Source organism: Zosterops lateralis (assembly GCF_965231275.1).
Source record: "Zosterops lateralis genome assembly, chromosome: 31".
In the NCBI taxonomy this organism is placed as follows: Eukaryota; Metazoa; Chordata; class Aves; order Passeriformes; family Zosteropidae; genus Zosterops; species Zosterops lateralis.
Window position 1 is genome coordinate 2643013 of NC_139791.1, and position 13427 is coordinate 2656439.

Consider the following 13427-nt stretch of genomic DNA (forward strand, 5'->3'; position numbering starts at 1 on the left):
ACTGTAAGGATGGCTCTGCTGCCCTTTCTGCTTTGGGGGAGGATGTGCTCCAGAGCGGGGCTGCCCTGGGCACCGTCAGAGGGACAGGGCAGGATGGCTCCTGCTGCCAGGGACGGCTGCAGGGGCTGAGGCTGGGGCTGCAGCCAGGGGTGGCCTGGGCTGTGGTGCAGAGCAGGTGCTGCAGCCCTGAGGGCTCCTGGCCAGGCCAGGGGATCTGCCACCTGCCAGGGGCAGCTCTCAGCCTGCCTGGGAGCTCCCCATGGACTGTGGGGAGAAGTTGGAGGTGGAAGGAGCGACCTCCATCAGGGCAGATTCCTCCTGCTGTGGAGATGGTGCTGCATGGCCAGGGCTGCTCTCAGCTTTCTCCTAAAGGAAAGGGAAAGGGATCTGTCAGAATTGTCTGTGTCACTGAGACTCTTGCACTGTCACCCTGGGAATCAGTAGATCTGCCTCAGATCTCCCTCAGAAAGTGCCTCCTCACCCTCCTCTGCCTACAGACAGCACCAGCAGCACCTTTGCTTGCAGCATCTCTGTTTGTCTGAGCTGCCCTTAAGGCCCTGCTGCCAGGGAGATGCTCCTGGGGAGTGGCCTGTGCTGGGAGGGGTGTGCAGGGCAGAGCTGAGCCCCCAGGGCTGGGCTGGGCTCTGGGAGCACTGGCAGGGACAAGGCTTGGCTAGATAGAAACAGCTCCCCGTATGCACAACTCCAGGCAGCAGAGAGACAGATCAACCCTTGTTGTTTGCCCTTGTCCAGCTACACAGAAGAAGAGAACGGTTTCGAGAAATTAACATTGGACCCTTCAAAAAGACTACTTGTTTTAAAAGAAAATTTTATTGGGATTGCCCTGAAATATAGGGAGGTGTATTGAGCAAAGGGCACCTGTGTGGGACCAGCATCTCTGCCTGCATTGAAGCACAAAGAGCTCTGTTTTCCCTCTGCGCTACTCAGTGTTCACACTAAGAGCAGTGCTTAAATTGAAGCAATAATTCAGCAGCAGCAGAAACCCAAAGTCAAAAAAGTTTAGCAAAGTTCCCTCAATGGAACAGACGTGATTTTGAGGGTATTCTAAATACAGTACAAGGGATTGACTAAAAGAAAATGGTCACAGGTTGTCAATGTTTTCTTTCAACAGCCCACCATGCCCAGAGTGAAGAAATGTCCAACAGCAGCTCCATCAGCCACTTCCTCCTGCTGCCATTGGCAGACACGAGGCAGCTGCAGCTCCTGCACTTCTGCCTCTTCCTGGGCATCTCCCTGGCTGCCCTCCTGGGCAACGGCCTCGTCATAAGCGCCGTGGCCTCCATCCACCACCTGCACAGCCCCATGTTCTTCTTCCTGCTCAACCTGGCCCTCACCGACCTGGGCTCCATCCTCACCACTGTCCCCAAAGCCATGCACAATTCCCTCTGGGACACCAGGAATATCTCCTACACTGGGTGTGCTGCACAGGTGTTTCTGATTTTCTTCTTCCTTTCATCAGAGCTTGCCCTCCTGACCATCATGTGCTACGACCGCTACGTGTCCATCTGCAAACCCCTGCACTACGGGACCCTCCTGGGCAGCAGAGCTTGTGCCCACATGGCAGCAGCTGCCTGGGCCACTGGCTTTCTCAATGCTCTGCTGCACACGGCCAATATATTTTCCCTTCCCCTGTGCCATGGCAATGCCCTGGGCCAGTTCTTCTGTGAAATGCCACACATCCTCAAGCTCTCCTGCTCACACTCCAAACTCAGGGAACTTGGGCTTCTTGCTGTTGGTATTTGTTTATCTTTGGGCTGTTTTGTGTTCATTGTTTTCTCGTATGTGCAGATCTTCAGGGCCGTGCTGAGGATCCCCTCTGAGCAGGGACAGCACAAAGCCTTTTCCACCTGCCTCCCTCACCTGGCTGTGGTCTCCCTGTTCCTCAGCACTGGCACATTTGCCTACCTGAAGCCCCCCTCCATCTCCTCCCCATCCCTGGATCTGGCCCTGTCAGTTCTGTACTCGGTGGTGCCTCCAGCCCTGAACCCCCTGATCTACAGCCTGAGAAACCAGGAGCTCAAGGCGGCAGTGTGGACACTGATCACTGGACGATTTCAAAAACACTAAACTGCTGGCCAGTTCCTGCAAATCTCTTATAATAAAAGTCTTCTTTGATAGCACTTGTTGATTTGGTTGTCGGGTTTTTTCTTTGTTTAGTTTCCAATGGTGTTCACAAAGAGAGGCCACTGTTTGTGTCCTTTCTTGTTTTGATTGTCTCCACATTTTCTGTGGCCCCAGACTGCGTCAGTGAGGAGCTGTGCTCTCAGTAACTTTAAATGAACTAAATGATCTCCCAGCAGACATTTCTCAGGATCCCCCATTTGTTCACTTCTCTTTCACTGCAGCAGCAATGTCTGTGTGCAGAGCTGGGGGCAGATCAGGGCTGGCACAGCAGCTGTGCCCAGCACCAGCAGCCCTTGGTGTTGCCAGTGCTGCTCCCGTGGCCCTGCCCCGCTGCCCTCCTGGCCCTGGTGTTGCTGTAGGGCCTGAGGGCTCTCGGGGCCGGGCACAGGGCTGGGGGTGGCAGTGCCAGGGTTGCAGCAGGGACAGGCCATGGGCACTGCTGGGGCAGTGCTGACGCCTCAGGGCAGGGCCTGGGGGCTCCAGGCTCCTTGCCCAGGCTCTCTCCAGAACACGCCCAGGCCAAGGGTCAGCACAGAAAAGCCCCATGAGCAGCCCCAGGGTGGCCGTGGGCAGGCTGGGGACAAACAGCATGGCTGGGGCTCTGCAAGGGCCCTGGGGGAGATGGGAAGGAGCAGCAGAGCAGGGCCTGATCCCTCCCCACTGCACTGGACACCCCAGGGCAGCGTCCCAGAGCGTCCTCATGCACCTGCCAACAACATCCCCCCTCTGCAGCCCTGGCCTCTCCCCTAGCTCACACAGGTGCCACATCCTTGCAGGCCCAGACACGGCAGCACTGGCTCAGGAGCCCCTGTTTGCACTGCCCAGAGCAGGTCTGAGTACCCCTTTGGTGTTGGTGTGAGGAGATGAACCTGAGGGAGCACAAATGCCATCAGCCCCTGGGGCCAGGAAGGGCTGGGGAGCAGGAGGGAAACCACTCAGGTTTGTCGTGGCCTCTGAGGTCACACAGAAAATTTGTTCCCATTAGCTGTGAGTTTTCTTTCCCACTGTAGATGTTGTTGCTCAGAGCCAGGGCTGCCTGGCAACCATCCCCCAAACTGCCCTGAGCATTTCCTTTGCTTCCCCTTTGCTTTCTTTCCTTTTTCCTGCTCCAGATTTCTTCCTACTACCCATCCTTGTCCCCTCCATTGCAAACAACTCAACCCTGGATGCTCTTTTCTCTCTGACCCCACTCCCCATTTCAGTTTCTGAGTTGGCACCACGGGAAAATCCACTGGGGTTCTGGATCATCCTTCAAGTGCTCCAGGAATTTTCTGCAGTGTCCTGCAGTGCCTTGAGTTAAGGATTTAAAGATTTAAGATTTTAGCTAAGGGATAGAAGCAATTTGTATTGATTAGGATTTAAGTTGGAAGAGTAGAGATGAAGTGGAAGAGTTAATAATTATTAGATGCTTAAGCTATAGTATAGTTAATATATTACTTGCTCCTTTTAGTTGTGTTTGTAGAAGGAAATACAATAGATGGACCATTGAGATAATGGAAGAATTCTTGGCTGGATCTGGTCACAGAAAGTAATTGGAACCCAGCAAGAGAGTTTGGACTATGCCCAAGAGGTCACATAGACTGACAATAAGATTAAAGTAAAAAGGTCATTGTGAGGAAGACGTCTCTGAATTTATCCTTCAAAGCCACTGAAGCATTTCAAGGTCCACCAACCCAATTTTTAGAGAAGAACTGAGCAGGCATAAAGGACTTTAGGCTCATTATAATATAAAGCAGGGATAGGCAGTTCTAGGATTATGCATATATATAGGCATTTCAAGTAATTGAATGAATATGGAAGACTTTTGTAAATAAATAGAAGGCTAGATCTTTGTGATTGGGGCACACACCTTTAGGAGGATACTCCTGTGCTGCCCAACATTGAATAAAGCACACCACTTTCTACCTATAACTAGTTAGAGAGTCTTCTGTCCGTGATCTTATTGATTTTATGCAAATCATTTGTTGACCACAGCAGGACTGGGTTCTGTTCAGCTGTGAGAGCAGTTCGGGTCATGGACCCCTCGGGGCACCCCCCGGGATCTCCCTGGATAGAGGGCTCTGCTCCCTGGCTGTTCACTGGGGACAGACAAGGACTGCCAGAACTCTGGACAAAACAGTCTGTTTAAAAATTGAAAATTGTGGCCTATAAGGTGTACGTGTGGCCAGGAGGCTGTTGGTAAGTCATGGGAGACATCCCACACTCAACTCAAGCCTGTGTAGTCTGCTTGCAAGCTACAGTGGAATTTGGTGTACAGCAGAGAGTTTTGTCGAGCTGTAAAGGGCTCACTAGTGGTTCAGGGCAAATTCACAAACAGTTTGGTACAAGTCCTTGTTTATTGTTGTTATTTTATCATCTGTCATCATTTTAAGTGTGTCTTGACTGTGAGAGTGACTGTTAAACTACTTGTTGAGACCTACCTTTGTTACCCCATGCCTTTAGAGGGGCAACACGTTGTGACGTGGGAGCGGAGCCTCACAGAGGACAGCAGGCAGCAGCTTGGTGAAACATGGAAAGCTCTTTATTATCTGACTCCAATAGGCTTATATACATTTTGTACAGAGGGCCAAGATTGGCCCAAAGAGGTTACAACCTCCTGACTCCATTGGTCAATATGACCATCAGTCAAGTTCTCTCTCAGAGAACAAGAATGCAAAACATAGAGATAATTTCTAAGAATACAATATTGTTTACATGAAGCAGCGTGAGAAGCTGCTGCAAAGACTCAAACACTTGAAACCAAGAAATGCAGGGACGACATCTCACCCTTTTTACCTTACAAAAAAGAAAAAAGGAAAAAAGAAAATGAACTTCAGTTCAATTTCTGTTCCCATGGGAGGACCAGTGGTTCCTCCTCCGTTGACCTTCATTCGGTCACGGTTTCTTGCTTTTCACATTGCAGAGTTAGTGAAATTCTGTGGCACCTGTAAGGTGCTCCATGGCATGCAAAGCCTTTGCCAATTGAATTTGCGGGGTTTCACCCTGCGTTTCGCGTTTTTGTTTTTGAAGAATCAGGCCTCTGTGGCACAACAAAAGGTTCTTCAGCAAATGGAACAAACAACATTGCTGACTCCCTTTAAATTGAACAACCCATCTGTATGCCATGTCGACCACAGAAATTAAATCCATGACTAAATGAAAAAGTATCTGGGAAAACTGTGGAAATGCCATGACAGCAGCCCCAAACAACCAAATGGGCTGCCCATCCTCAGGGGCTTCCAAAACTTGCCCCTCAAAATCATCCTTCCAAGGAACACTGGCCTACCTCATCCTCCCAAATCGTCTGTAAAGACTGTGGGCCCTTGCACTAAATTTCTGAATATCTTTGGGCCGCAAAAAAGAAATCCAAAGGATTCTTGCCACTCGCAACAGCTCATGGCTCCAGAGCATTTGGCAGAAAAAACACTGCTTGCAAAGCTCCATTCAAATTCCTCCCATAATACTGAGAGTATGAATTTTAGAAAAATCTGCACCCATCAAATTCGCAAGCATTGTTGCCTGCATTTATCGATCGAGCAATGAGCTCATACAAAAATGATTGATTGCCATTCCTTTGCGGCTGAAATCGAGCAATAATTAGCTCAAACAAAAAAAAATTTTGATTGTTTGTTTTTTCAAACAATATTTTTGCCGCCTTGTGGCAGATGGGGCAAAAATGACCCATTCCAGAACGTGCAAGGAATTGAACATTCATCAGCCAGTGATACCTGCAGGATACAAATGAATCACAGAAAACAATCATTCAGATTCACAATTGAGGATTGGCTTTTTGGAGGTGTTATAAAAAACCTCCAGTCCCCAGAGTTCTGTTTCGATGCAGAACACAGGAACATCCCAGGATTAGTTGAAGATTCCAGATGATCCTGGTCCAACAGCTCCCAAAACAAGTCACGAAGGGCGATGAATGGATCTTGAAAGACAGTCCATTCCAGCTGCCAAACAGCAAAGGAAAAAATCGCAATGTCCGTTCCAAATTGTTCCAGGACAGTCTCTGATCAGAGCAACAGTCCAGTGAAATCCAGGCAGCTCAATACTTCAGAGCAACTGCCTTCTCACCACCGGCTCTTTGTCCTGTGAACAGAAAACTCAAACACAAATTAAACAATTCTGGTCCCTTCAGGGACTCTGACAGGGAGAGGTGGGTGTGGGACTGAACTTTCCCATCAGACCTCCATCAGCTGTGGGGACTGGGAAGACTCTTCTGTCCAAGCACGCTTCCTCTTTGCACCCCACTGCCCTTTTGACAGAGGCTGGCCTTTCACATGGATTGCCTTGCCAACATCTGCCATGTGATCCGGCCGTCCACACCTTCCACAAAGAAACAAAGGAGTGATTCCTCTTTTTTGCACTCTCTTTCTTTTTTTTTGTTGGCCTTAGCATTAGTCTTGCTGGCCTGAGCATTAGATGAGGCATCATTGGCCTCTGAATCCTGTCCCATGTGTTTCACAGAGACAGGGGTGAGAGCTTTTCTCACCACACTCACAGAGCTGGGGAATCCATCCCTGCCCTGCAGGGGGCGCGGTGTTGACCCACGGCCACCCACAGCATCAGCCTCGGTTGGGACATCATCCGAGACTGAGGGGGACCCGAGACCCCGGGACCCCTTCCAGCGGGGGAACACCCGCTTGTGATTGCGCTGTCCCTTTAAAATGAACAGATCGGCCGCAGCTGCCTCTGCCACGCTGCTCCTGCTTGGCGCAGGGGAAGATGGCAGCACTGAGAGGGGCGTGTCCCGCTTGCCAAGCACTGCCCCCACAGGCTCAGGGGGAGCGCCCCGATCGGCACGGGGAGGAGCGGGGGGGCTGGGAGGGTGTCCCGGCCCTGCATTCCCAAGCGGAGCCGCGGCTGTGGCTCCTTCGCTGCCCAGCTGCACCGCGCGGCGTGGGGCCGGCCCACCCTTTTTCAGGGGCAGCACCGGCCGCTGCAAGGGGGTTTTTTCTCGCTCCGGGGCCGTGCGGGGTGGCCCCGGGCTGGCCCCTTCACTCCTTGGGGCCGTCTTCCCCCGTGGGGGCTGGGCAGGCTGCATTTCCTGCCCCGGGCCAGCCCCGCTGCTTGTCGGTGTTGTCCCGCCCCTCACAGGCTGGGCAGGCCCCCACCCCCGCTCCAGCGGGGCACTTGGCTTGTCGCCAAACTGCACAGAACTGTGTGCCCTGTGCAAGTCTCCGCCGCGGGGGTGCAGGGCCGCCCTGCCCGGCGCCCCGGGACGGCGCGGCCTTGCACCGTCCTGCTGCACGGAATATTTTATGGAAAATCCACAATGCGGGCAGTCTGCAAAAAACAACCCACCCCTCCGATCCAAGAGCGCTCCCAGCGCCTCCAAGGCCAGGAAAGCATGGGGGGGAAGGGAAGTGGGAGAGGCGATCTTTTGCCTCCACCGCCGCTTTTTCAGCTGCGGCTTGGGACTGGGATGGGGGGGCCTATCCCGAGGGGCTTTCAGAAGCCCCGAGTTTTTCCACACTCCATCGCCGATGCGGCGTGGGTGGAGAAGGGGTCTGCTCTGCAGAAGACCCCGTGCCCGCCTCAGCTGGTGCACTGAGTTCAGGCAGGCTTCCCGCCATGCTGCTACCTTTCCGAGGAAGGGGGGTCGGCTGTCCCGTCCGTCTCCGAGGAGCAGGAACAGGAGGAATGACTCCACCGTCTTCCCTGGCACTCAGACCAATGGGGCTGGAGCTGTCCTCAGAGCTGGAAGGCTGCAATTTAGGCAGCACCTTCTCCAGCCTGCTCCAGGTGGCTATGAGTTCCAAAAGCTTCAGACTGCGATCTGCAAAGAAAACCTGGAGCAGATAGTCGCCCAAAGACTTCCACTCTGCTGTAGAAAAAACTTCTTCAAGGCTGCAAAAAAACCCATGAGTTCTAGCATAATAGAACAATTTCTGGAGAGCATCTCCAGAAAAGGAGACTTCTTCTCTCCTCAGGACCTCAAGGCAAAGGTTCAACATGAGGGTTTCCTCATATGAGGAGGATTTAGAGATCATTATCTCTTACCACGATACCTCAGGCAGAGCAGGTACAGTCTCTCACTGGGCACAGAGGTCCACCGACGTGCAGTTCTCTCGCAGTCGGAGGTCACTGGTGTTACCTGTTCTCCCACGTCAGGAGTCCGTTCAGACACGGACAGTGTCCAGATGTGCCGTTCAGACACAAAGGGTCAGCAGATGTGACCCAGCTGCAGTCCAGACACGGAGGGGTCACCACTTGTGATGGGAGACCCTCTTCTCACACGTCCGGGGTCACCACTTGTTACCCCTGCCCTTAGAGGGGCAACACGTTGCGACGTGGGAGCAGACCTTGACAGAGGACAGCAGGCAGCAGCTTGGGGAATCATGGAATGCTCTTTTATTATCTGACTCCAATAGCTTATATACATTTTGTACAGAGGGACAAGATTGGCCCGAAGAGGTTACAACCTCCTGACTCCATTGGTCAATATGACCATCAGTCAAGTTCTCTTTCAGAGAACAAGAATGCAAAACATAGAGAAAAATTCTAAGAATACAATATTGTTTACATGAAGCAGTGTGAGAAGCTGCTGCAAAGACTCAAACACTTGAAACCAAGAAATGCAGGGACGACAGCCAATGACACCCGTAGGATGAGAATCCAGATTGGTAATGAAAAGAGTGATATCAAAGGAGGGATCTACTCAGTAAACCTGATGAGCAGAAACAGCTTATTGGACTTCCTCCAGTGCCCTTTGCACCTCAGGATTCAATTTCCGAGGTGAATTCACATCAGGGTCTCTCTTTAAAATGTTGAACTGTGGGGACAATTGTACCATAGTTAGCCCTAAAAAGGGCATTACCAGTCAATGATACCCAGCAATTATTAGGCATCATTCAGAGTCTTAATAGAATTTGTGAATTGCACCTCTTGATGTTGAATGGTTTGATCCAAAATTTTGACTCCTAAATATTTCCAAGGACGATGCTATTGAACCTTCTCCAGAGCCATCTGAAGGCCATAAGAATGCAGAGCAATGAACAACTGAGGCTGTATCCCCAGCAGCTCATCTTGGGTGGCTGCTGCCACCAGGATATCATCCATACAATGATAGCAATATGCTTCAGGAAACTGCTCATAGACTCCAAACAAGGCCTGAGCCACACACCATTGACAAATAGTCAGGCTGTTCTTACAGCCCTGCAGCAGAACTTTCCATTGATACCTCTGCACAGGTTCAGCATTATTAATTGCAGGTACAGTAAAGGCAAATTTCGGCCTGTCATTGGAATGCAAAGGAATAGTGAAAAAAACAATCCTTCAAATCAATGATCAAAATTTTCCTCCCCATAGGGCGCGGGGTGAGTGAGGGCATACCAGGCTGCAATGCCCCTATGCTTTCCATTACTGCATTGATTTTTTTCGGACGTCTTGTAACAGCCTCCATTTCCTTGATTTTTTCTTGATTACAAAACCAGGAGTGTTCCAGGGACTAGTAGAAGGCTCAATGTGTCCCTGTTGCAATTGTTTCTGGACCAATTCACTAAGGGCCACCAACTTTTCTTGTTTTAGGAGCCACCTGGTTTTCCCACTGGGCCTACTAACTACCCACCAAAAAGGCAGTGTAGGATACTGTGCACCCTTCAGTACAGCAGCCCCCATCAAAAATGCATCCCAATCCGTACCCCCCATGCTGCCAAAACATCCCTCCCTCAGAGGATGATTAGAGCTCCAGTGACATAAGGTCAAACTGTAGCTGTTTGTCCCTCTGTGTTTCTGACCAACACAGGCTGTCTGTGCTTTACCTCCCAGCCCTTCAATGGCCAAACCAATGGGAGCCAAAGGCCACATGGAAGGTCATGCATGAAAGGAGATAATTGTCACATTAGCACCTGTGTCGAGCAGACCTCGAAGCCTCGGATCTGAGGTGGGCTGGCATCTGGTAGAATCCAGGCACACATCATCTGTGGTCACTGATTAGATGTGTCCACAGTCCCGAAAAATTGTGGCAGTCCCCAGATCCGACGCTGCCATCTCCACAACTACCCTGGGCAGTCCTGGGAACACGTAACTGAAAATGCGCAAGCTGAGCAATGCGAGTCTTCTCAGGAATGGTGACAGGGTGTGAAAACCATGGCACAAATTTGGCCTGTAAAGTCAGCATCAATGACTCCTGGATGCAGAAAGATCCCTTGTAGGGTTGCACTAGATCTTCCCACAAGCAGTGCACTTAATCCTTGACCCAAAGGGCCAATGGCATCCAGGGGAACCTTATAGACACGGCTAGAAGCAAGAGTGACTTTTGTTGTGGCATGGACTGAGACATAAACTTCAAGGAATTAAGGAGTTTAAAGAAGTTAAGATTTTAGCTAAAGATAAGTTTTGTTGGAGTTAATTAAAGTACATAGCTAGGCTTTGCTAAAATTAAAAGTTGGTAGTTAGTTGAGAGAAACCTGATTTGGATTAGCCCTCCTGGATCTGAATAACGGATTGCTTGTCAACTTTATGTTTGTTTAGTCTTGTTTATAATGAGGAACAGAGAATCTGATAAATAGATTTTAAGAACACAAGACAATTGCAGAACCTCTCATGCCCAGAAACCCATTGAAAGTCATGAATCCAGGAAACAGGAGTCCTACCAAGGGTTCATTTGTCACATTTGCATTGAAAAGATAGAAAGGTCAGAATGAATAAGACTTCATTTACCTCTTCATTTCAGGACCCCTCCCCTCCCTTGAAAGGGACCCATTTCAAAGCACAAAGTATGCATGCTTAATAGCTTTTTAGCTAATTACCATGCAAAGTGGGGAATGGGACATACCAGGGTTATGAATATGTATTTCTGTTTTGGGTATTCACTACTATTATAAATAAAAGGACTCTGTGAACATCTGAAAATTGCAGTGTGTATTTGGGAGTGATCCTACACGCTGCCTGGCATTGTAATATACATACACTTTCTAACTTTAAACTGTTAGAGAGTTTTTGTCCATTACAAAATTCAGCTGGGTATTGATACTAGATCAATATCACTATTTTTAAAATAAATAATTTCTGCCGAGCCAGGCAGGAGATCTGCTCTCTCTGGCTGTAGGGCCACTGGAGTCCAGGACCCCTCCGGGTGCCCACCTGGAATTTTCTGGGCAAAGGGCTCCTGCAGTCCTGCTGAGTACCTGGGGAAAGACCAGAACCGTCTGGAACTACGGACAAGTGGCATATTTATAATTAAAAGGAGGTACTGTTTAATAGGCAATTGGTAAGACACAAGAGACATCCTGTGCACAATATATGCCTACCTGGGTTTGTTTGTAAAAGCTCTGCAGAGTCTGGTATCAGTGGATTGGTGGTCTGTGTCCTGAGACGGGGGCAGTGCCAGCAGCAGAAATCACTGGTTTTGTTGCGTTTTGGGAGCAGTGATGGCTCTGGTTGTGGCTTGTGGTTTAAAAGCGGTTTGGTAATCCATAGTTTGAGGAGCTGGCCACGAGTTTTGGAAAGTGAGAGGTCCCGTTGTGGGTTGCAGGAGACCATAATCACAGACCTGCACACCCCAAATGTGTGTAGTGTAGAAAGATTTTTGTTTTACGGGTTTGTGTGCTCAGGCTGCGAAAAATTAGTGGTGCACTGTATGTGTTGTGGTTTGTGAGGACTTGTGTTGTAGGTGTTTTGGTCTGTATGCTTTTTAAGTGCATTAGTTACATTTGGTAAATGTAGGTAGAAGTTTTGTGCATTTAAAGTTGTGAAAGAAATTTAAAATCCCCGCCTCATCAGTGGAAGGATATCTCAGTCTAAGATGGCAGAAGAATTTATTGAGTTTAGATGGTGAATTAAACCATATGTGACCTTTGACTGTGTGTTGGCAATAAGATTTTGATTGATGTATGACCAGGTGAGAGGAACATTTGTGTTTGTGTGTGTTTAAGTTGCTTATTTTGTGTTTAGAAGGGGTGAGCGGCATGAAAGGAGTTTTGAAACTACGCCTGGCACAACCCCAGCAATCAGGGAAGGGATTCAAGTTTTCCTGGCAACCAGTGGGGAGTTTAGGCTTTGCAGCCCTGGTTGCATCTTTAAGCTCCCTGTAAACCCCCATGAGATTGTTTGTTTTTACTGAGAAAAGGTACTTGGTTGTTTGTGAAGCTTAAGGTTGCTAGAGTGTGGAGTGACATTTTAACAAAGTGCAGTTTCTAGCCGCAGAGGAGTGTATAAGCAGCGTGAGATTGGGACTACCCTCCCCCTTTTCTGTGGAGGGATCGGTCTGGTGTCCTGGCCAGAATCCATGGGATTTTTGGCAAGACGGTGTTAAACTTCTTGGTTGAGTGTGCTTGGAGTCATGAGAGACCTGCAGTTGTTTTTGTGAGCCTGAAAATTGTTCGTGTTTAGAATCAGGTCTTAGTAAGGAGAAAGAAACCCAGACCAGTGGCTTTGATTGTGTAAAGGGAGCAGAGAGCCTAGAGCTAGAGCTTGTGCCCAGCTGGTGAAGGTAGCTGAGGGATTTTTGGTGCTGAGATATGTGGTCAAAATAGTTCACGCTGCGTTTTGTAACACCCTGAGTCAAGGGGTGGCTTTGACTTGTCCAGCAATTCCAAAGGCTTTAGAACAGGCTATAGCTGAGATTCACACAGCCCTAAGCGTAGCATGAAATTGTGAAATTTCTGCTGAAACCCGGCTAATACTCTGCAAGGTTCCCATCTGTCCTTTGGTTACAGCGCAGCAAAACATATGGTTGGCTCTCAGCTGTGGTGTATGTAAGGTTGCTTGCAATTTTAAATGCATTTTAATAGTAATATACCCAGAGCAAGGCATAAAAGAGGACTTGGTCTGATAAGTGATTAATAACCAGCAATTTAGGTGGAGTGCCTGGCTGTATTTTGTGGCTTCCCAGATTGAATAAAAAGGAGTTTCCCCTCCGCCTTTTGTGTGAGCATCTTGAGAGACTATCGCCATCTCCTGGTGGAAAAGTATAACTACATGTTCTTTTCCCAACAGGTGCCGCTCCAAGCCTCATTTTGAGGCAACACTTCCACTCTGTGTCAAAAGTTAAAATTGCATACTGCTAAAACTGTATGCCGAGGACTAGGAGGTGCAGGAATCGAGAGCCTGGTTCGGAGGAATTCCCCTGCCCAAGGAAGGGTTACTATTGTAACCCATGGATTGTGTTTCATTGTGTAGTCTGTCAGGAGTCATGGGTCAGATGGGTGTTCAGGTGGAAGGCACCTAGAAGTGGAATTTGTGATCTCTGTCACACAGAGGAACAAAAGGCTACCCAGATAGCTATACAGATTTTGTTGGCTGTTGCAAGGAAGGAGCCGAGTATCAAACAGACATCAATATGATTAGGTTTGATC

At 49.3% G+C, this 13427-nt stretch overlaps 1 protein-coding gene across 1 annotated transcript; it reads left to right on the forward strand.

Moving 5' to 3' along the window:
• Positions 1 to 1155: 1155 nt before the first annotated feature.
• LOC310920655 (olfactory receptor 14A16-like) lies at positions 1156 to 2088 on the forward strand (the record flags this gene model as incomplete). The annotated part of the gene is made up of 1 exon (XM_083880717.1): positions 1156 to 2088. One exon carries the CDS (start codon positions 1156 to 1158, stop codon positions 2086 to 2088), a length of 933 nt encoding a protein of 310 aa, XP_083736843.1.
• Between the last annotated feature and the right edge of the window lie 11339 nt (positions 2089 to 13427).